This window comes from Topomyia yanbarensis, chromosome 2, assembly GCF_030247195.1.
Source record: "Topomyia yanbarensis strain Yona2022 chromosome 2, ASM3024719v1, whole genome shotgun sequence".
In the NCBI taxonomy this organism is placed as follows: Eukaryota; Metazoa; Arthropoda; class Insecta; order Diptera; family Culicidae; genus Topomyia; species Topomyia yanbarensis.
In genome coordinates this window covers 335,790,706-335,815,479 of record NC_080671.1, presented here as the reverse complement: position 1 = coordinate 335,815,479, position 24,774 = coordinate 335,790,706, and the positions used below count along the sequence as shown (strand labels likewise).

The 24,774-nt window shown below is 41.0% G+C and overlaps 1 protein-coding gene across 6 annotated transcripts in view; it reads right to left on the bottom strand.

Moving 5' to 3' along the window:
- Window positions 1-24,774, bottom strand: part of LOC131684012 (uncharacterized) — a 271,053-nt gene that overhangs the window by 24,390 nt on the left and 221,889 nt on the right. Inside the window, exon 1 of one of the 6 annotated variants that reach the window (XM_058966478.1) lies at window positions 6,192-6,216. The exons of the other annotated variants lie outside the window; for them this stretch is intronic. Within the exon in view, the coding sequence (XP_058822461.1) occupies window positions 6,192-6,201 (10 nt within the window). The 5' untranslated portion in view covers window positions 6,202-6,216. Of the gene's footprint in view, window positions 1-6,191; window positions 6,217-24,774 lie in introns of those variants that run through there. 6 annotated transcript variants of the gene reach the window in all.

The following is a 24,774-nucleotide window of genomic DNA, read 5'->3' as shown; positions in this document are numbered from 1 at the left end:
TAGCAATCAGAAAATTACAATTTATACCTCTTTTGAAAGGAAATAATCTTATTATTTGAATGAAGATATATTTGTTTCTAGAAAAATACGGGAAAGTGGGGTACTGGGTCATTTTGGCCCCAAAATCCCCTATTTTTAATGATTTTTCTGCTCCGTGATGCAAATCATACATATTTTGTAGTTTTTGACCTTAGTCCGAATACGAGAAGTTGGGGTTATAGGGCTTTTTGTCAGTCATATTAAATTTTATCACTTTCTCATGCATATATCTCTATTATTCTTCAATCAATTTTCATAAAATGTAACTTATTGAACGTGTAAAATTCTGAGGAATAAAACAAAAACAAAAACGTTAAAGGTAAAATTCAGAAACATCAAACTTTTTGATATTTACTCTACAAATCTCATTTTTTTCATTATTTGTCCTAATACCTACACTTCCCCTATTTTTCCAGGAATGAAACTTTTCTCATGTGATCCCTAAGCATATTTTACACTAAAAGTAGTAAATTAAATAAGAATTTTGTTGTTAAATGGAGTTAATATGTGCGATTTTATGATAAAAATGTGAAATCGACACTATATGTCAGATAATTTGATGTTTCTGAATTTTACCGGTAACGAATCTATTTTTGTTATAATCTTAAGGATTTTCCACGTTCAACAAGATATAGTTTATGAAAATTGAGTGAAGAATAATAGAGATATATGCATGAGAAAATGATAAAATTTGATATGACTGACAAAAAGCCCTATAACCCCAACTTCTCGTATTCGGACTAAGGTCAAAAGGGTTCTGTTCGATTTCTGAGATTTTTTCACATTAGAAAAACTTCAAAATATGTATGATTTGCATCACGGAGCAGAAAAATCATTAAAAATAGCGGATTTTGAGGGCAAAATGACCCAGTGCCCCACTTTCCTGTATTTTTCTAGAAACAAGTATATCTTCATTCAAATACTAAGATTATTTCCTTTCAAAAGAGGTATAAGTTGTAATTTTCTGATTGCTACTTCAAAAGTTATAGCATTTAGGGTTTTTTCCCTCCATATTTTCCCATAGTACCAATTTCAAAAAATTTCAAGCGAAGTGGGAGGGGGTCTAAAATTGTCCAAATGATGTGAAATTTGGCATCTGAGCTTACTTTGACATTTGTCACAATATGAGAGGGGGGGCCTTTGAAAGTTCAAAAAAAAATTTTTTTTGCAATGCCCTACTGGGAGCTAAATGGCTCCTAGTATCGCAACAAAACTGGGTGCTTATTGGTTCACGAAACGGACATCGGTACTGAGAGAAATTCCGCCACATTATGTAGTCCTTGACTGACGGCGAAGTGTACGAGAGATATTCCCATAGCGACCACCAGGCTATTCGCAACCTCATCGGCCACCCTGGAACCCTGATGCAGCACGGAGAACGACGACCGGTAAGCTATAGCGGAAGACGAGTCTTTAACGAAAATCTCTTTGTTGAGTCACTTCGGCGAACAGCGGAATCAAGTACGTTGATGCGGCTGATCCAACAAGAAGGATTGTGACGGCTTGTGACGTTACAATGCCACGAAAACTGGATCCATGCAGTAGACGGCATGTAGCTTACTGGTTAAATGAGTAGCTCACTTCGCTACACGCTGCTTGTCATAGAGCCAGAAGGCGGGATCAGAGAGCAAGATCGGAGAGTGAGAGAGGAGCGTTAGCGACGTTTCGAGAATTTAGGAACGCTTTAAAAACCTTAGCAAGCCAGTTTGCCATAAGTAGCTGTGCTGAGAAGTAGAGGCCAATCCATGGGGAACGCGTACTGAGTCGTCATGACGAAGATGAGGCCCTGTCGACACCAGCTGAAATATGCCCGGGTAAGCTAAAAATAATCCTTGAGGGTCTCTTCCGGAAGCACGATCCAACTATTTGGTCACCCACACCGTAAAGCGAAAAAAAGGAGCAGACACAGCCGAGGGGTAAGCGACTAACGACGAGCTCAAAGAAGCGTCGATGCGACTAAAAACAAAGAAAGCCCCCGGCCCGGATGGAATACCAAACGTAGCGCCGATCCTGACATATCCGGACATGTTCAGGATGCTACTGCAGAAGTGTTTAGATTATGGCAATTTCCCCGAAATGTGGAAGGTACAGAAGCTGGTGTTACTGCCAAAGTCAGGAAAGTCACTAGGCCACCCAGCCTCGTACATGCCAATGCCGCAGCGTTGCACAGAAGAATGAGCTAGATCCTGAAATGCTACTTCTAGAGTAGAGCACAGCTGTACGGGACGAACGAAGGGCAGAAGTCAATGCGAGTTGCTGTGGGCGTTCCTCCTTTGGAACGGGATATACGATGGAGTCCTAACACTGCGGCAGCCCGGGAAAGTGAAAATCATGCATTTCGCGGATGACGTGTCACTAACGGTGATGAGTGAGAGAGACACTTGGAGAAGTCGAGAATAGACGCGATCGATAGCTGGTTTAACGGGGTCAACCTGCAAATAGTTCACCACAAGACATATGTGTTGTTGGTCAGCAACTGCAAAGCGATTCAGCGGATACAGATCACCGTCGAAGGGCACGCGATTGCATCGAAGCGTGCACTGAGACAATTGGGAGTGATAATCGACGACTGGTTGAGCTTTAATAACCACGTTCATTACACCTGCGAAAAGTCGATCTGTTACTTAGTGCTTCGTCATTGATACTGCGATATGGGGTTCCAACCTGGGGTGCAACGCTGAAAACCAAGCGGAACCTCAACAAGCTGAACTGGATGTTCCGGCTGGTGGTCGTACGATTACGTACAGAATAACATCTTCGGAGGCAGTATGCGTTATCGCCGAGATGATCTCCATCTGCATGACCCTGGCGCAGGATATCAAATGCTACAATCAATGAAATGCAAGAAATGTGAGGTATAAGATGATGATGAAATCAATTAAACTCAAGAAACGTGAGGAAGATGATGAGAATCGATTCAATGGTAACGTGGCAGCAGGAATGAGACAAAACGGAGAAAGTAAAGTGGACCAGCTCAACCTAAACCTGTCGACTTGGGTCAATAGAAAGCACGGAGAGATGACCTTCCACCTGGAACAGCTCCTGTCGGACCACGGCTGATTCACGGCAACGTCACCGTTGTGCCTGGAGTGTGAGAACGTCGAGAAGACACCGAAGCATGTGGTTTTTGAATGTTCGAGGCTTGGAGCGACGTGCAGGGAGCATCTTAAACGGGAGGAGGACGTGAAACGCAGTCATCTAGATCCACCGCTGAAGACTGGTCGAGCAAACTGCAACAGAGCACGGAGCATGGGTCGACGAAACGCCAGCGAACCGGACGCAACGCTTCATCTGGAATCGCTGAGCTGACTTCGGCACCTTGCCGATTGGCTCCGTTTCGGGAGAACTTCTCTTGCCGGAGAACTCTCCGTCGGAGTCCATCAGGGCTTAAAGAAGTTTTGGTACTGAAACCAAAGAAGAATCGGTATCGGGAGAACTTTATTCGCCGAGGAACTCTCCGTCAGCATACAGTCAGATTCACCACCTGGAACTAGACTGAGTGGACCGCGACGAGACACCACTGTAGATGATGTTGTCCTGACGATAACAGGCGAGACCCTTGAGGAGGTGGAGATGTTGACGCCAGACACAACAGGCATCACGGAGGCATCATAAAGCTGGTTAGCTACCAAAAAAATCCAGCGTGTCGTGATCAGCGTCGGGGGACAATCCATCCCATCGATGCGTGCGCTGAAGCACCTAGGTGTGATGGTGGACGATCGGTTGAATTACAACAGCCATGTCGAATATGTATGTGAGAAGGCTGCGAATAACGGAGGAGCAAGAGGCAGCACGAGACGTCTCTTGGCGGGCGTCTCTTCCTCAATACTGAGCTGTGGATTACCGGCCTGGCTTGCTGTGCTAAACTCAAAGCGGAACCAATTGCCGGGATGATTCCCATCTACATCACTCTGGTTGAGGACGTGGAATGCTACCAGCGGAGAAATGCACATAATGCAAGGAAACTGGTCCGAGCGGACTCGTTGGCTAAGTGGCAGCAAGAGTAAGACAACGCGGAGAAAGGAAGGTGAACCCACCGACTCATCCCAAATGTGTCTGCTTGGGTACATAGGAAACATGGAAAGGTTAATTTCCATTCGACGCAGTTTTTGTTCGGGCACGGATGCTTCCGGAAGCACCTGCATTGGTTTGGACACGCTTCGTCACCCCTTTGCCCGGAGTGTGTGAACGTGCAAGAGATAACAGAACACGTGGGCTTCGAATGCCGTAGATTCGAACAAATCTGGTTTCGGGAGAAATTCCGCCGCCGGGGAACTCTCCGTCGGTATAGAGTAGGTCCACCGCCGGGGACCAGTTGATCAGCGCGCAACGTAGCACCGGATTCGGGACGTCGTTGCGTCAGTGAACTGGACGTAAGGCATCACCGGAATCGCCGCAGCGGTCTCAACACCCTACCAGGTACCTCGTGAGCATCCTAGATCAACCGCCGGGGATACAGTAGACTGCGTTGAATAGCTAGCAGTGGGTCGTTGGGGCACCAGTGAACCGGACGCTATAGTCCCCCCGCAATCGCTGCATGGACTTCAGCACCTACTGGCTAGGTCCATCGCCGGGGACTAGATCGAGTAGATCGTGACGATGTTGGGAGCTAAATGTCTCATGGAAACGAATATGGATATCGGGAACAATCTACCGCCGGGGAATTCACGGTAGGGTAGATTCGCCACTTTGGACTACCCGACAGAATCGTGTCGAAAACAGGAGATAATTGGCTCACGAAACAAATACCGGTACCGAAAGAAATTCCGTTGCCGGGGAACTCTCAGTCGGAGTAGGATAATATACGAGTTGATCTCGATAGAGCTGGGAACTAAATTGCTCAAGGAGGCGGGTATCGGTGTCGGGAGAAATTCCTCCGTCTGGAAACTATCGGACGGAGTAGGGTGAGTTCATCGTTGGGAATACTCCAAGTAGATCGTGATAAGGCCGGGAGCTGAATGACTCACGGAAACATGAGCTAAATGGCGCATGTATTCAGTATCTAAACGGCTCACTGCGATCCAAGAAGCAACAGAAGAGTCGAGTTAAATCAAAACGCAAAGGCCGAGCCATTTCGTGGACCAAGCGAGGCTTCGAGGTAGAGCAGAAGAAAGAGGTGCGACGAAAGCACATCGAACCCCCTCCATGAAGTAATACCGTGATGTAGTTCCGTGGGGAAGAAAGGCGTAAAGAGTAAGGAGTGTTTTTAGTGATTAGGCACGAACGTGAGTCGTGAATCCCACACAGTGCCAATACACTACAGGCCAGGCTTTTGAAGCTTTGTAAACCTAATATAAAAAACAGACACACACATGCATAGTTTTTCCTATCTCGACGAACTAAGTCGAATGGTATATGACACTCCGCCCTTCGTGCGGGGATTAGATTGACGATTTTCAGAGTGTTTGCATAACCATTCTATATGAGAAAGGCAAAAATGTGCCAAAATCCTGAAAAGTCAATCTCTGTCAACTGTTTTTAGAGATTATATCAAATATCGATAATTTTAATTTTGCATCCATTTTAAAAAGTTTTGCATCATTTTGATATCAGTGTACCAGTTTATATGGGAAATTTAGGTGGTGTCATACTCTTAAACCCGTAACTCCGGAACCGGAATTCAGATCGACACAAAATTCAATAGCAGGTTGTACCTTTTATTCAAAACTAAGTTTGGGCAAATCGGTCTAGCCATTTCTGAGAAAAATGAGTGTCATTTTTGACACATACGCACATATTTTTTGCGAATAAATATGTTTCCAGTCTCATTGATCATAGAACAGGTATCTTGGGGTATTCAGCACAAATCGGTGTCATTTGTTGCTACACAGTAATGTGTATGGCAAAAATGTAGTCAGATCAACTATCTGTCCAATGCCGCGTTTCGATGCAATCACGATCTTTCCGACGTCGATTTGCATCCGCTGAACCTCTTTGCTGACCAATAACACATCCGTCTTCTGGTGAACTATCTACAGCTTAACATTGGTCATCCAGTTCCTGATCGCGTCTATTGTCTCCGTCTCCGCCACTGACACCACGTGTTCAAAATTCCTTCTACAAAAGCATTTTTTTCAGTAAATACAAATTTGGGAAAAGTCATTATTTGTCTTTCCCCACCAAGAACAATATTTTTACAGATAAACATTTACCTTTTGACATTATGATGTTTTTTCAAATGATAATTGAAAATGGAGCACCGCGAGAAGAAGTAACAGACAGACATGTTACTTTCGATCCAAATTGAAACTGACACTAGAAAGCAACAAAACGTGTCACCACAGCGAAGCGACACCGACGACGTTGTTACCCTTTACCGTCCGGTAAGTCTGATGTGCTTGATGGCAGAAAATTGTGTGAAAATGAAATTTTCCCACCCCAGCAGCGGTAATCGGTAAATGTGCGGACAGGCTGTTTCGTTCGTTCAGCTTGATTCCGCTCCATAGGGCTAATACAATGGTACCCGTCCTGACATGTGAATCTATGTACGGTGTACGTGCATCCGACGTTTACCCGAAACAGTGACACTGGTCCCACTGTGACGTTGTTGCAGTGCTACCTACCTACCTACCCATACCTTCTACCGAGCATCCCACCGTCATCGGTTTGTGATAGGATTAAATTTTACAGTTTACAACACCATCAAAGTCATACTATGGGGGAAACTTTCAGTCGGTAGGATACTGTCACCGTTTTAGATGTTGCATCGGGGATATGGCAGTTGTGACAGCTCCGATGATGGGTTAGGAATGAATTTCTGTTGTTCAACGATGAGTTAGTTTATTTGGCAGCTGCCTTTCAAGAAAGCGTCGGATTATTTCGGATTTAAACCTAATATCGTCGATCCAAAATAATTCTACCGTAACGAGTCAGGTGTCAGTAGTATATTCTAGCCGCATTTATTTCATAAGCTGATACAGCGAACTGGTCTAATATTCATCGTTCTGATCTCTATCTTTCTGTTTTCTGTCTCTTTGTACATCTTCAGTATTCGTTCTACAGTCTTTTGTTTTTTCTGCCTTTTCTGTTGTTTTAGTCTTTTCTTTCTATTCTGTCTTTTGTCTTTTCTGTTTTTTCTGCCTCTTCTGTCTATTGTGTATTTTATGACTTTTCTGTGTTTTCCGTTTTTTCTGCGTTGTCTTTTTTTGTTTTTTTTTCTGTCTGATGAACACAGCGAGAGCAGGTAAGTCTCAGCAGCCACTTCCTTTAAAGTACCACCAGACCCAGGAGTTTCTGGAGTTCGAATTCTTCGTAGTTGGTAAGTCTGATACAAGGACAACGGAATCTGCGTTAAATCCCAGCGTCGGAATTCCTTTCCGAAAATTAAATTTTGCGATCGTTACTAAACGCATCGTTTATTTGAAATTAACTATAATTTTATTTCTTAATGGTACTAGAATTCACTTAGTTCCTCCCTTCTGAACTCTTTAACACTTCCCTATAATGTCCGGAGTGTTGAGCAAAAAGAGAGAAAATTGACGTTTTGTCGCCCTTTTATACCAATTTGACAGATTCGGGTTGCCACAGCGCTAACTTCTCGATGAAACCAGGGTACCGACATAGTTGATCGACGAAGAAGGAATGTGATCGAGGAGGCTTTCACATATAGATGGCGTGAATTTCGTATCCACGACCACTGTATTTTCTGTCTTCTGCCTTCTGTTATCTGTCCTCTACCTTCTGTATTGATTTTTCTGTCTAATGTCTTCTTTTATCTTTCTTCTATTCTCCGAGCTCCGTTAGTCACTGTCATTATCCTCTATTCTTGGAATATCATAAAAATGCAATCAGTTCCCCTGATTGCATAGCTTAACCTGCACGTACACACTACGAAATGCATGATTCATATCGCACGTCCCGCCAACGCGGGATAAACGATTTAATATTCAAACAATTCTCGCAAGCACCCGACCGACCAGCCGGCCGGCAGCAGGAAAACCCTACTCACTTCCAGTCACTGGGGTGCCTAGGCAACGTCTGGCCGGGAAGGAGTAAAACTTTTTCGAATAAACTGTATCGTGACTTCATTAATGGAAAAACTTCCTCCCTTGTGGCTTTCCGCAGCATAATGTATTCAAAGTGGAAATAGTGGGAAAGCAGTGATTCATACATTTTTCCAGCCTCGAGTGTTGCCGCTGGCTGGTATACCAGCAAGAAGAAAGAAAAAAAACGATTGCTACCATTTTCTGGAGAGGTGGGTGATCATGTCTCTGTTGTGTTGTTTAACGCTTTGCAACGCCTTCCGCCGTCGATTGAGTTTGTGCAAATTGTTCTTTATTTGATTTTTCCTAGTCCTTTTATCTCCGTTGGCCACCCCGTGCTCGAGAAAATTTCCGTAGCCTTTGGCAATGAGGCCATTAATTGATTTCATTTGGCGGTTGCCACAGTTGTGTTCTCTGTTCGCCGTAGTCCCGTGATGGGATAGGTATATACGGTAGGGACCGTTATAATATTACGTCCTTTGTTTTGGATTTTGCGTTTTGGAACTTTTCAGTACATGGTCAATTTCAATCAATATTCCTACGGCCTATGTTTCGGAAGAATAGGTATTAATAATGTTTAATCTCTGCAACAAGGATCATCATTGTTGTGCGCCCTCAACCGGGAAAATTGCGCGAATGTTTCCGCATCTTTTTCTATCACTTACTACTCCAGTAACTGCCCGTGGGTGTGCTGTGAGGATGAAATTCACAATCGCTTCAGCAATCCTATTAGTGAATTCCATTTCGGTTGTCGATGTGGGAGCGGGGAAAAAAGTTAAGTTCTCGTTAGGTTCTAGTACCGTGCTGATTGTGATGGAGAAGCTGTCCAACGTTGAAGGTCCTTCGACGGAATTCAATAGAGATGCATGGAGGGATTGACAGAGCACAATCAGCTTTACAATTTAATGTACACTGTTGTATGGTTGGTGTATTTTGCTCAGAATGGAATTTTCTTGTGTAGTGGGTAAATTCTGATTCAAATCAAAACACAAGTTGATGATGAATACGAATTTCATACGTCACCAAGTTTTCGCCAGTTTCCGTGTCTCTTTATTAATACGGAACTGGAAATTTATCCTACCTAGTAAGTAAATTTGTATAAAGTGTTATTTTCATTTAATTGAAAATGGTTTTATTGCCAATTTCACACCGAATTGGACTATCACACAAGTGTGCAAACTCCTTCAAGTCGAATCGTCTTAGCTCCTTCAGTGCACTTGGATTATAATAAATAGGTGCAGCGATTCGTCGTTAAAATGCATTATTATCACATTTCCATGGGGGTGGGCGTAGCTTAGTTGGTAAATCGGTTCCCACAGCGCACCTTGGGTTCGAGTTCCGACCCCGCACATAGGATTAGAAATTTTTCATAAGAAATTTTTCTATCCCGAAGATGCGAATAACCTTAAGGTTAAAACCTCTACAATTCTGTGAGCTATCATATTTGATGTGCAATACGCAATATTTTGTTATTTTATTAAAACCGCACTTCAAGGAAAACATCGAAGCTAATCTAAATCGAAACTGTTTAAAAATAATCAAAACTGACTGGAGGTAGTAGCTGTTGGTATTTTCAAACGATATTTTCATTGCCAAATCACGTATCGGCCATTCAGTGCCAACAACTGTTATTTATGGTTTCGCTGTAATAGACATAAATCAAATTGTGTTTTAGATTTTAGCCGCTTCACCTGCCCTGCTGAAAATAGCAGCGTTTGAGAATATTAGCCACCGCACCGAAGTGGGAAAACATTTGCTGCACTCTGTGCAGTGGGGAATTTTCGGAATGGGTACCTATTTCATTATGTTGCACCTTCGTCTGTCAACATGCAACAAAGTTTCAAAACCACCAAATAATAGAACAATAACCATTGCAGGTGCGAGGGGGCGAAAATGAACTGTGATCGGATGAGAATGAAAATAGTATAGGTACCTATTTCAAAACAGAACGTGCTCTCTAATGGAAACAAACTCTGCCGGATTCATTTTCTGCCAATTGAATCAAAAAACCGACACGCTTGGGAATACGATGACTAATAAATATCCTGAGCGACGTCAACATTAAACTGACTCATCTGCTAAGAGATTGTGACTAGACAATAACTCAACATATTGAAGAGATTCATAAAATAGCATCGAAAGATCAATTGAAATGGAACTGGTGATAGAATGGTTTTTTACGTTATCGAGAAAAACAATTACCTACATGACACCGTGTTGCAAAGATTTTGCCCATCCCTTTAGAACACATTGAGCAATGAGTGTATAGGGAAAATATATAGATGAACAATTTGGTACATATGAAAACACTGCTTTGTGCAGACGACGCGCGACCTTCTCTTTCACACAGGGTTGCCACTATTTTGCAAAGAAAATCTGACAGTTCAACTAAAAATATCTGGCAAAATCTAACACTTGACAGGGACCTCAAACCATCGCATTTTGATATACATTTTAATCTTCACAGAACGTGCATCGGTTGATTTTTCTTAAATTGGGGAGAATATAACCCAAATTCCCAAAATTTACACTATCGTTTTAGTTATTTATAATTTATGAGTAATAATTTCAATAATTTATAAATCCCTCCCCTAGATTGAATGGTTTGACGGTATTGCAAACATCAACAATCATATTTCGTGCATCAGTGCTAAAGAACCTCTAACAGACAATTGCTTCTAGATGGTTATTGGTTTACGCTGCGATAGTTGTGTATCGAGGAGACCGAGAGGGCATATGGGCTTTTTTAATGTTTCGTGTTTTTACATCCGCTGCATCTGCCCGAACTAAAGATCAATAGGATTTGTTGGTCAATTTTTTCGGTGTGCAATTCGTGCATTTGATTCGATTCATTCGGGAAGATCGGATTGGAAAAATTAAGGTGCGATTAGTTTACCAACGCGTCTCTCGCAAGATGGCCCGTTTCTCTGCATTTCCAGCACATCCCGGATCTATCCGGGCCTTTGCAAGTCCCAGGCCTATGTCCAAAGCTAAACACTTGAAGCATTTCTCCGCTTGTTTATTCACTCGAGGGGCCGCGCTCAATGGGAATCTCAACCATCCAATCGTAACTTTGCCTACTTCCAGCGCCTTATCAGCACCGGCTACCGGTAAACGAATCATCGCTGTCTGAGCTTATCCCTTCTTTAACCGGAACGTCATGTGCACGTCGCCCAGGTTTCCCTGCGGTTTCAGTGCACGTCTGCCGTCTTGATCTCATCCATGTCCAAACGAAAATTTGCTTCTCAGCTTTATGGGGATTAATCACCAAACTAATACTTCTAGAAAATGGAACATATTTCATAACCAACTGTTTTTTGTGTTTCACAAGTAGTATAATAAATGACATTTTACAGGCTCCCGACTCACATATTTGTTGCGTCAAGAAAAATTCTCGAAACATGTCTATTTTTAGTGTTCTACAGTGTGTGTAACCACTTGTCTACACTATTCAATAAATTTAAATAGAAAATTCATGCAAACAATCGAAAGACTTGTAATTATAAGTAAAATTTCTCAAAACTGTTTGGATTTTTATGCTATTGTTGTAATACAGTATTGAATTAACTTTAGGAGTTTAGTTTGCTTTCACAAGGGTTAAGCACAATTGAATCACTGTGATCTGAGTTATCGACGAAATAGAGTGACATCCTGACTAATGAGATGGATAAGGGCCCGTCTTCCCTAGAAATGCGAAATCTTTGTTGATATTCCTCTGTACATATCGTGGGTTAATTGTGTCTAAAGTCTTGTCCATGCAGAGAGTTCTGGTTACCTATCAACATTGCAGTAAACATTATGCGGTCATGGAATAGTAAACAACATTCCATCCTGGCAGAAATAGCACAGTTGAAAACAAGCATCCAGATCCACTGATTGACGTTGGAATGCGATGCGCTCTGGCCGGTAAACCGCATTGGAATAATACAAAAAAGTTACATAGTTCGGGATTTAGAAAGTGAGATCTAGAAGCAGTACTTGGATGTCGACTGAGTGATTTGATTCTAACCAATTATCACCCCTTTGAGTTTAATCACAGATAATTTGATGTCAGTCTGAAATATCATGGTAAACTGAATCACGGTTTTCATTTTCAACTTTGTGCACTAGTTCACAATACAAACTAAGGAAAAATGTTTTATTACATGTTCTGCTGGTTTAAGGGGTTATATACAAAGTTGGAACTCCAAAAATCGAAAAAAAAACATTATTTAATATTCTGAAAGTACATATTTTTGAAAATATTTGTGTGAAATTTCAAGACGACGACGCAATACTTAATTGCATATTTTGCCTTCCATTTGAGACTTTGTTTGAGAAAATCGATTCAGTCATCACCGAAGAACCGATGTGACTTTAATTGTGGAATATGCCCGTAATTCCGGAATCGTCGATGGCGGACAATATATTCAAAGAATTGTTGATTGGCAATGAGTGATCTAGACGTACGAATCGAAGTAATATCTTGACCATTTCAACGAAATAGAGTGACATTCATAGTTGTTAGCCTCTGAGGTATTACGATTGTACCGATTTTTATATTTATACCTTATTAACCAACCTGTAACTTCGGAACCAAGAGTCAGAGCCGAATGAAATTCAGCAGCAGTCAATGACATTACTGTATCTTTCATTTGAAATCAATTTTGTAAAAATCGGTATAGAATTCGCTGAGGAATAGGTGTGATATTAACTTAGGAACTTAGCGAGTTCCCCGGGGGCATCATGAAGTGTCAGATGGCCAATTGGCCAATGCACAGTGGTCCGAATCCAGAATTTAGGATGACAAAAACATTTGTGACTAAACTACCGGCTCTAGAGATTTCATGTCTTCGGAACAAATAATCTATGTCAATTGAGGCATCTTTTGAGGTGGGTGACATTAGGGTGGTCCTTATTGTTTGTACGATCTGAAAATTATTTTCGAAATAAGAAGAGATAGAACAATGAAGTGTTCCGCAAAATTGTAGTACAACCTTTTTCAAGCAACTTTGCTGAGGACGTCATATTTGTAACTTTAATGGTTTTAATTTTACAGCTATTAAAATGTTGTGTGATAGGGTATCCCTAACAAAATCAGTTTTTTCGTTATAAATTTTTAAATGGTTTTTTTCCGTCAATAGCGTCTTCACAAAACTTTTAGAGCTTATTAAGACGAATATTATTAATATGGACATATTTGAGATAGCTCATTTAGCTCAAAAGTTATAAGCATTTTTTAGCAAAAAAACACAACCTTTTCAAATGTTGATATCTTAAAATAGAGCAAGTGAAATTGATTTCTTCTTTTTGCATTCGAAAGATCACAATTGATAGTATGTTTTATGAAAAAATCTCAGAGGTCATTTTTGTTTAACTCATTTTATTTTAGTTTGAATATTGAGAATTTGTAGCATTAAAAGTGCAACGGTCAGTGTAACCTAGCAACTATTTTGAAAATAAGATCAGATATTTAAACAAAATCTCAAATAAAACTGCCCAAGTGTGGCGAAGGGCCCACTGAGTTGTTATTTCTCATGTAGTCGTGTATCAATCCATCTGAACAGCGGAGAACGTAGTGTGATGTTTGGCTAGCCATCCTAGTCACACATATTTTATTTTACAGTATCAACTTTGTTAGCTATTTTCGGAAAACTTATGAATAAGAGAAACGAAAGATGTTAAAATCGAAAAACAGATAGGTATTCTAAAGTTAATCATTCGTAAACTTAGAACGGAAAGCTAGAGCTAGGTAGGATCATATGGGCATGATCGAAAGGAAATGTTAAGAATCGGTGGTCGATGACGACGTTTTGAGAAGGAAACACCAAAGTGGCGTGTTGGAAAGACGACAAATCGTTAAAGAAAAGATCGAACCTTCGAATTAATGAGCCATTACCCAGTGGAGGCAATTCCAATGATGGCAACGCGACAAGAAAAGTTTTTGATGAATGGAGTTTGTGAGATCACGGGTTTGAATGCAGATTTATTGGAACGATTAGGTATCATTCTCGCCGTTATCAATAGCAAAGCAAAAATAAACTCCCAAGTTTTTGCAGGCTATTTGGAAGCAACGAGAATGATTTACGATCACGAGTACGGTTGGTTCCTTTATCTACAACCCTTCATAAACTTTAAGTACTTGGTTCGTCTATCGTCAAGCATGCTTTTCTTCCTGTTGGTAGCGTAAATATGTTCCATGTTGATGTCCGAATCTTTTTGTAAAACAAAAATATCAAAAAACCAACACAATACTCTTGTTCAACATTAATTTTTACGTAAGAAACAACTCACTTGATGTTTTTTACGTTGATTAAATGTAATGTACTGAGGACGAAAGACAATTCGTTTCCGCAGAACAACACGCGAAAACATAAACGACGTCGTAACTAATACAGCTGCTTCACGGCAACAGCCGAAATGATAGTCCTCAACGATGCTCTCTACCGTGTATCTAATTCACGCAACACGAGCTACCTCTGCAATAACATTGCAAAGATACTGCCCTATACTTATTGTACACCCGTACCTGTTTGACCCCATTCTACTCTATGTATTTCTATGGTTTTCTCGAAACTTGCGGATTGAAATATTCCTCGTTTCTAAAGCCTTTTCACTGAGGCATTAGAAACGAGGAATAAGTCTATCGGCAAGTTTCGAGAAAACCATTCAAGAAAATTTAGCAGCGTTGCCAATATTAAAGATGTATTAAAAAAATTGCTGCTTACTTCGGACCCTATGATCTTGTTGAAAAATAGGTCAAATAACGTTCCAAATTTCTAGATCTTCCGGATGCTACCCGGATCTTGATTACTCGTGACAAATTAACAGCATACATGGGCCTTAAGCAGGGTGCTGGGAAGGTTTTCCGATTCCCAAATGGATTCTACCAAGGCTGTGACTAAAATAATAATTCAGCGGACTCTTCGCCACATTATGACGTAGTGCTGGAAAGGTTTTCCGCGGCTCAGGCGGAACGAAATACATCGGAAACAACTCAGCGGCCCTTCGCCACACTCGAGAGGTTTTATTTGAGATGTTGTTTATCTATCTGATCTTATTTTAAAAATAGTTGCTAGGTTACACTGACCGTTGCACTTTTAATGCTACAAATAGTAGTAATATTCTCAATATTCAAACTAAAATAAAATGAGTTAAACAAAAATGACCTCTGAGATTTTTTCATAAAACATACTATCAATTGTGATCTTTCGAATGCAGAAAGAAGAAATCAATTTCACTTGCTCCATTTTAAGATATCAACATTTGAAATGGTTGTGTTTTTTTTTGCTAAAAATGCTCATAACTTTTGAACTAAATGAGCTATCTCAAATATGTCTATATTAATAATATTCGTCTTAATAAGCTCTAAAAGTTTTGTGAAGACGCTATTGACGAAAAAAAAAATACTTAAAAAGTTATAACGAAAAAACTGATTTTGTTAGGGATACCCTATCACACAACATTTCAATAGCTGTAAAATTAAAACCATTAAAGTTACAAATATGACGTCCTCAGCAAAGTTGCTTGAAAAAGGTTGTACTACAATTTTGCGGAACACTTCATTGTTCTATCTCTTCTTATTTCGCAAATAATTTTCAGATCGTACAAACAATAAGGACCACCCCAATGTCACCCATCTCAAAAGATGCCCCAATTGACACAGATTATTTGTTCTGAAGACATAAAATCTCTAGAACCAGTAGTTTAGTCACAAATGTTTTTGTCATCCCAAATTCTGGATTCGGACCACTGTGCAATGTGGTCAAAGATGCTTTGATTGATCATTAGTGATCCAGACCCGCAAACTAGAGTAATGTTGCAGCCATTTTAATATGTTTTACATCATTTGCGCATCATGGTTGTACCAGTTTATAAGGAAAATTGCTGTGTGACCACCTGGCCAACCACGCCATGCGGAACGCAGTATGACTAAGAAGAAGAAGAAGCTCGGGTAACCAACGAGGAGCTGATAGTGGTGGCAAAAGCTTTGAGAACCAAGAAGGTCCCGGGACCAGACGGTATCCTCAACGTGGCTCTGTAAACAGTAATCCTATTGAACCCGGATATGTTTAGGATCGCGTTGTAAAAGTTGATGATGGTAACTTCCCCGACATCTGGAAGCGACAAAAGCTGGTGCTGTTGCCGAAGCCAGGCAAGCCACGTGGAGATCCTTCAGCATGCTTACAACGTGCACAGATGGAGAGAATGGACTATCCAATATACAGTTCGGTTTCCGGAAAGGTAGATCCACCGTGGATGCCATACGCCTTCAACAGCGCTAGTTGGGCCGCAATAGCCGATTCGCTACACAGACTGAGAGTTCCCGACTTCCTCTGTAGAATTCTGAGGAGCTACTTCCAAAACCGGCAACTGATCTACGAAACTGATGCCGGAAAAAGAAGTGTTACCGTAACAGTGGGCGTTCCACAGGGTTCAATGCTATGCCCAACTCTTTGGAATACTATGTACAAGTGCTGAAGCTGAGCCTCCCCAGGGCCGTGAAGATTGTCGGTTTTGCGGACGACGTGGTGCTCCAAGTGATCGTCGAATCACTAGAGGAAGTAGAAGTACTCGAAACGCAGGCGATAGCTGTTGTGGATGACTGCGATAGCTGGAACGATCCTTATAAACCTTCTGCTCGAAGAAGATAGCGAGTGTTATAGGAATCTAGGCACGAGAGGAGTCCGTAAACGAGCCCGAGCTGACACCCTAATCAAGTGGCAGCATCAGTGGGATAACGCTGTAAATGGTAGATGGACCCATCGACTAATTCCATGCCTATCGGTATGGGTGAACAGAGCGCATGGTGAGGTGAACACATGACGATGTTCTTGTCTGGTCATGGCTGTTTCAAAAAGTATCTGAACAGGTTTGGCCACGCGAGTTCGCCGTTCTACATCGCATGCGGTGATGCAGAGGAAACGTCTGGGCACGTGGTCCTCGAATGCCCGCGACTCGGCCCACCGCCGGGACTAGTTCGAGTATATCGGGAAGTTGCACCGGCAAATAGTAGTCGGGGCGCCTGTAAACTGGAAGTCACCCTCCACCCAGACTCGCAGGACCGACCTCGGCGTCTGCCCGGGTAGCATCGGTTTCGGAAGATCTTCCACTGCCGGGGAACTCTTCGTCGGAGTAGGAAAGATCCACCGTCGGGGACATTCCGAGTAATCCGTAGCGAATCGCCGGCTTGAATCGTCGAGGCACCAGTGAACCCTGGACGCAATCATCCATCCGGAACCGCTGGACTGACCTCGGCATTCTGCCGGACTGCATCGATGCAATAATAATGCGTCTCCATCAACGGTTGCGGAAGACATTCTTTCGTCGGGGAACTCTCCGCCGAGGAAGGCTAGCTCCACCGCCGGGGACTACGCCGAGTAGCACCGAACGCGACAAACCACCAGTATAGGGCCGTCCGGGCACCAGTGAACCAGAAGCCACCCTCCAACCGGAATCGTTGGATCGACCATGGCATCCAACTGGTCATCGTAGAGAGGTGCGTATATAGAATATCATGCCGTACAGGACTGATATGGCGGTTATGAGACCAGCGAAATCTAGCTCAATCAGCTAGACCTGGAATCAACCAAAGTGCATCAGCACGCCTCCCCCCGAAGTAGTCATTTCAAATGGAATCCGGGGGATCAGGCAAATGCCTGACTCCTTGGTGGAGTTTAGAATAGTAGAGTTCAGAGTTATCTTCTCTGTTCAGAGTCCGTCATTCTGGCACACGATGGACGAAATCGGTGTACTAAACGTGTGATGGGTCGATGTAAAAGCTTTACCACTAAGTAAAAAAAGAAAAAAACCTGTTATAATCGACCTAGAGGTGCAATTGTTTTGTAACCTTGCGCCTCAACTCGTAACTCCGGAACGAGATGTTGAATCAATATGGAATTCAATAGCAACCTAGGGGAATATTATACCTTTCATTTGAATCTTAGTTTGTAAAAATCGGGTCAGCCAACTCCTAAAAACCGATGTGAACATTTTGTTAATAAATAAGCACATATACACATACATACTTACATACACACATAGGTACATACATACATACATGCATACACACATACATACACAGCCATTTTGCGTTCTCGACGAACTGAGTCGAATGGTATATGAGACTCGGCCCTCCGGGTCTCGGTTAGAAAGTCGGTTTTTGGAGCGATTGCATAACCTTTCAATATGAGAAAGCAAAAGTATAATATTTAATTAGCTTAATCAGCATGAGTTTAATGTTATCTTCATGTAATTATATTTTGAAATGTTAGTGGAATGGGTTTGGAAGTGGACGGAATGGGGGGTTATGCAAGGTAAAAATTATATTTTAAGATAGCCAATGCTGTGAATTGCACCGAACAGTGTCAATAACGATTAATTCCAACTTTGCCAACAGGCGATTCATCGTTTGGCCAATATCTCACAAGATCCTAGTGCGAGACGGTTAAGATAGGGCTAATAGATTTCTATTGGTGGCACACTGGGGAGAAACAAAACCTTGTTATCAATAGAATAACCCGTGAAACTTATTGTAAGTAGACTTTAAGGGTGAATTACTTGTTGCTAAAATAAAACATTTTCAGTTTGAATCACAAATCAACTATGAAATTTTCTACTTAGAGATAATCTCGACGAAAGGTATCAGGTATAGAAAGTTGTTCAATAATTTGGAAACACATTTATTTTCGATTGTTCACGCAAAGCTAATTTAATGACCAATATTTACGCTTGATATGTTGTATTTTCGTTAATCGAAACCAAACCAATTGTCAAATATTGAATCGACCACCGCTAATTCTGACGCTTCCAAATCCGGTAGGCAGCTTGCTTCCATGAAGCTACGCCTACTTTGTTTGCTAATTTTCACACGCTTTCGAAATATGTATAGCGGACGCATTTCCAGACCTTCTCCATACAAGAGCAAACTGGTGGAAATGCTAATAATAATCACGGCCCTAAAACAAGGCAAACATGCAATGTATATTCACGTGTAGTTCTGTGTGCACTACACACATTCTACATCGGGCTCAGTTACGGTTGCGGCGAAAAAGTTAACAAGTTAAACGCCGCACCAAAGCCGAACATGGTCAGAGTTGGTGGAAAATCCGTTCCGTTTAACATTTTGCATAGGCGGTACGTGGTCCCCTATTTCGGAGCGTCCCCTATCGCCTGGGCGGAAATTCAATCGAGGTGTTTGGTCATAGACCGAGCGATGGGGTTTGGTAATGAACAACTGTTGATTTTTTCTGTGGTCACAGTGACCCCTTCTGCCATTACTCATTAAAGGAGGAGACACTGTAGCGAACTGGATACTTTGAAGCCAGGCTGTCATTGAGAGTCTGGTAGAAGAGGCTTCTGGAGAACCTGAAGTTTATTGTTGAAGTTCGGAGGAGATACCAGCCAAAGTGCTAATTAACTTGCTTGTGGTTTGCGAATCAAATTGATTGTAATTAGATGTGTGTAAACTTTATTTGTATGCGCGTATGCCAAAGTCCATATTGACTTCAAGGCAATGCAAAATTGGTTTTGTGGTACGGAAATCAGATATTATTCAATTACATATATACATCTATTTATTCCAGCAAACATTGTTTGGTCATTTGCATTCTGATTGTTTATTTTCAATAATTCTGGACGTTTTTGAACTCCATCTTGTGTTGCCAGTTTTGTACATACTTCCATGACCGAACAAATTCGTACGGAGTCTGCACGTAAATAAACGAATGACAGTCAGCTGACAATGTATGCAATAGAAAATGTTTTTCCATGAAGAGGCAAATTTTTCGATTTCTTGCAGTATTTTTAGAATCATCAAGGATTTGGACTAGGGCATAAAACCTACTTTATTAAGTTGGGTTTAACGTTTCGCGTTCTGCTCATCAGCATACGGTAGCCGACGTACGATACCAAGTTATGATCATTTCATACCAACAGTCAACACAAACCCACGATTAAGTATCGGCCAATGCAATCGCTCACATTTTCGGTTGCGCTAATTTGCTATTCAGTTTTGTTTCCTTATTATCTGGGCCCACTTGAAGCGAGCGAAGGGTAACTTGTCTGCAACTTGTCGTCGTCGTCGTTTCTGCGTGGATGAATGAATGTACGGCTCTAAATATAAATATCTGCATACGTACGATTTTGCATTCAGTTCGCTAACTCGGAAACGGAGCCGGGTCTGTTTGTATCTATGTCCGTCTGCTGGACGGCTTGGCTGTAAATAGGGGGTAGAGCAAGGCAAAATGTATACTGGATTAGAACTAAAATCGCTGGTCAGTAATAAGAACATCAAACCATAACATCAAGTTCTACAGAATACTTGTGCCGATTCCATAAGAACAATAAGCCTATAAAAATCGATTTTGAGAGAAAATTGCGTACGTTGAATATAGAGTACTGTCCAATCTGTACCTAACTGTATTATTGCGATTAAAAATTTGTTTTCCTCTACCTGACGTAATGATCTTATAGGTAGAAGAAAACAACTTGAAAATAGTTTATATGGTATTTGTTCCTTCAACATAAGCTTTACAGGGGCATGCCTTACGTGCTGCCGAGTCAAAGGGGACAGAGTCTTCTCTTTGTCAAATGGATTACTGAACTGTACTGTTGTCGGACTATGACAGCGTCGCCGCGAGGGCGAGACTAAAATCCTGAGAACCACTAGAGGCTGTCCTCAAGGAAGAATCCTGTCACCCTATCTGTGGTCCCTGGTAATAGACTGACTCCTGAATAAACTGGAAGTTTTGGGATTTAAAGTGATAGGCTACGTATACGATATTGCCATCATGATTAGAGTTGAAGATGAGTGTACGACCTCGGATCACACTCTAAACGTGACAGTGCAATGGTGTTAAGGTTGGACAGAGAATGGGCAAAAATCGAAAACGAAAAAAGCAGTTTTTTCCACACCGTGTGTTAGATCTTCATAAAAATCAATCAGCTTATGTAGAATGTTGTTACAGTAATGCTGATTAATTTTTATGAAGATCTAACACAGGGTGTGGGAAAAACTGCTTTTTTCGTTTTCGCTTTTTGCCCTTTCTCTGTTCAACCTTAAAGTGAGACTCTCAGTATAAACCCACATAAATAACCGCAATTCCATTTGCTAGGAAAAGGAAAGTAAAACTCAAACCACCTATCCATAACCTTGCGGATGTCTCACAAATGGCTGACTGGACGAGACAATTTTGCTAGATTTTCAAAGCGGTGTGCACTCAGTGCGCAAGCGCGATTCGTGCTCGTCAAATAGTTCACAAAATTATGAAATAATATTCATGGATTCGTGAACTAGTTCGAGATAAACGCAAATCGATAACACACACTAACACACAACGAGCCTTTGTTAGTATTTGTTTTCATATCAAATTGCTGCTTACGAATCTCTCAAAAGATTCCATTTCTTATCCACCTTACACCTTACATTCCCCCCACCCACCCATCCATCACACGCAATCTAGTCAGTGCTACAGTGGCTCCCCGCCGCCGCGCCGGTATTTCAGTATCGACATTGACGCCTTTTGCTTCGTACCACTTTCCAGACTTGTTATAAATACTTCAACACACAATGAGGGCTCCCGCAGGATGAGGTAGAAAAGAATGATGCAACGGGAGCATCTCTACCGTTGTGTATGAGGAAAAATGAGAGAGTTAATCTCTTGCTCAACGAAATGATGTAGATAAATATTTTATTACGCATGGGATATTTGCTCCGTGGAGGAGAGTGGGCTACACCTCATGATGATTCAAGACGAATTTGTGATGTCCTCACACGCCTTGTGAGGAGGTAATGATTAGTTGCTATGAGGTGTTGTTATATGGGTTTGATGCGTGTGCAAAGCTTATTTCTGACTAGCTGTAACCCGGTGCGCTTCGCTACACCCATCAGGACTAAACAAAATAGTTTAAATGGCCTGTGTTAAGCCAAAGAGGACCAAGCGCCATTTTGAGGTACTTTATCAAAAATCGCTTTAACATCTAATTTAGCACCAGGAACTCTAATATCTATTATGTTTTGGGAACTCAAATAGCAAACGAAAGCAAGCAAGTGTTCTTTGACTTTCTACGTAAATGGTAAGTTATCGAAAAATGAATTTTGGTTCGAAAAATACACGAAAAAAATTATGGCGCTTAGCTCGGTTTGGCTTAACGCAGGCCAAATATACCAAAAATAACAAATATTTTTGTTACAAAGAAGAAACTTATTGTAATTATCGTAGATAGACAATGTTCTTGGTTCGATCACCTGGAGCACAATTAAATAAATTGGTCTATTTTCCTGTACACAATCGTTTGAAATCCCTTGGTATCATTCGAATTCGAGGTAGCAGTACATCTGCTCCTTTATATTTTCTAGATACAATGGTCGCTTAAATGATTTTTTTCAACCAAGTCACAGTTGTAGTGGGTCGATGTTGCGCGGTAACTAATATAATAGGCACACAAAGTTTCAATTGCAACACATGCGGTGCGCAGTGTTGCAAAACAACGTTTTCATGATCAAAATTCAATAACTACTGAACCATTGGTTTTGGAGAATGGATTTTTTCGAAAAAGTTTCTAGATATAAATAGAATTGAGTGATTAATCCCCCTAAAAGTGAGAGAAGATTTATGTCCCCAAATAATTCAGTTAGAAGCTCGCGGTCTACAGTAAAGTTCTAGAAAATATTGTGAAAAACTTTACTGAGGATACTGAAGCTCTATATAGTAACAGTAGCGACATATGTAGGTTTGCTTGAGATAAACCCCTTAAAAACATTTTTTCTGATATAACTTTTTACGATTACTTTCTTTTTTGTTGTGAATTGACCTACGAAGGTGACGATAGGAATCATTCAATAAAAGAATGTACGTATAGTGGAAAGTTCTGTTTTCGAAACATATTTCCAATGATATGAAGACATAACGGAGTGTTGACGGACGTGGATAAAAATAATTCATAAAAAATGGCAGATTTAAAAAAAATATTTTGGCGGTACAGAGAGTGTTAGTTGGGGGACCCGGGGCTATTAAGACAGTGGTGGTAATTCGGACCCCCTCGATTTCACAGAAAATAGCAAGACTTTCTGACTATCATACATATTCGTGGAACCGCTATTCTGAAACATTAATTTTGAGAGCTGAAGTTGATTATTTGCTCTTTGTAGAAAGGAGATACAACGTGTTTCGTTGTTTTGCCATTCTCAAAACAAAAATCATTATGATGGAAAACCCGTGATTAAAACAACAAATAAAAATGAAAAAAACAGTGAAAACAGAAATATTTTCGAGACGGTCACCACTTTTGAGCGATATGAACGTACGGGGCTATTCGGACCCCCTATTCCGTCAACAACCGTTTAGCGGCTTGCGGCTGCGTACACCATAGCACACGCCATAGCAAAGCAAATACATGGGCCGCCAAACGACATACTATGGCATACCAGATTAAGTTTTTGTAAAGCAATTTATTTTTTTTTTTTTGCTTTTAAAGGAGTGTCTCTTGTAACTAATTCATAGGTAAACATAATTCCATTGTAAAAAAATTAAAGAAAAATGACGGTCTGAATTGCCCCGTAGGGAGGTCCGAATTACCCCTACATTGTAAAAGGATGGAAAAACGTAGAGGTTTGCAAAACGTTGTCTAGCGCTGCCATTGAGTGATGCAAATAATCTTTTTATGGAACCAAAATGTAGCTGAGATTTTAAACTTACAATTAGGACTTTTGATCGGTAACCTTTTTCACATCTATCCACCTGAAAGGGCGATTTGCTTAAGTAGGTCCGAATAGCCCCTATATTCATTCACTGTCCATATAATCACTGCACAATTCAACAATAATTCTTCAAATATCATAGCAGAATACTGAAAATTGAGCCAGTGACAGAGAATCTCTGGGGGTATCTCGTTGAAAACTTGCTTTGTAGTGTACATCATAAATCAAAATATATTGGACCAATCGTTTTCAAGGTTCGCACAGTTCCAGGGGCGGCGAAACACTTTACGCCCGAGTGGGTAGAAAGCATAGGGTGAGGGGTCCATTAGTAAGGATTTTTTCCCTTTTCGCAATGCACACGCTTACATTACATTCACATTAAATCACGTTCGTTTATGCAAATGGAATTATGGTACATCGATGTTTTCAAATGTGTGTAGTGTGAGATACATGCGTTGCACATCTAAATTTTTTTAAATGGTTCAAAATTTCGAGTGGGTAATTACCCACTCGGTTATTTTCGAGTGGGTAATACTACCCATACTACCCACGCTTTCCGCCGGCCCTGCACAGTTCTTTTACATATCCCCAGGTATTGATCGAAGCTTCTATTTTTTCTTGACATTTGAATTTTTCTTTTTTCATGAAACTTATTTTTGTGAACAAAGTTATGATCTTTAATGATGTTATGATATGAAGGAGAACTGTGCAAAATTTCAAACAAATTGGTTCAGTAGATTTTGAGTTATGCTGTACATCGCATTTATTCGAGGTGTCTCCTGAAGATTCATTGGTACACACCCAATTTTCAATATTTTGCTGTGAACATTTAGGAAAATATTGTTTAAATGTTGCATTATTGACTGAAAAGACTAACACGCTCGGTATCGTAATTTTTTTTTGGAGCGACTGATTTCATCAGTAGGTGTCGACTAACGGATAAAATTTGACGAAGATCTGGGACCACGCCACCAAATATTCGATTAGTTCTTTTTATGGTCCTCGTGAATTCGTCCCGTATAAGTGTTGCATTCTTTCAGCATTTTGTTTACATCCGAATTTTGATTGATATTG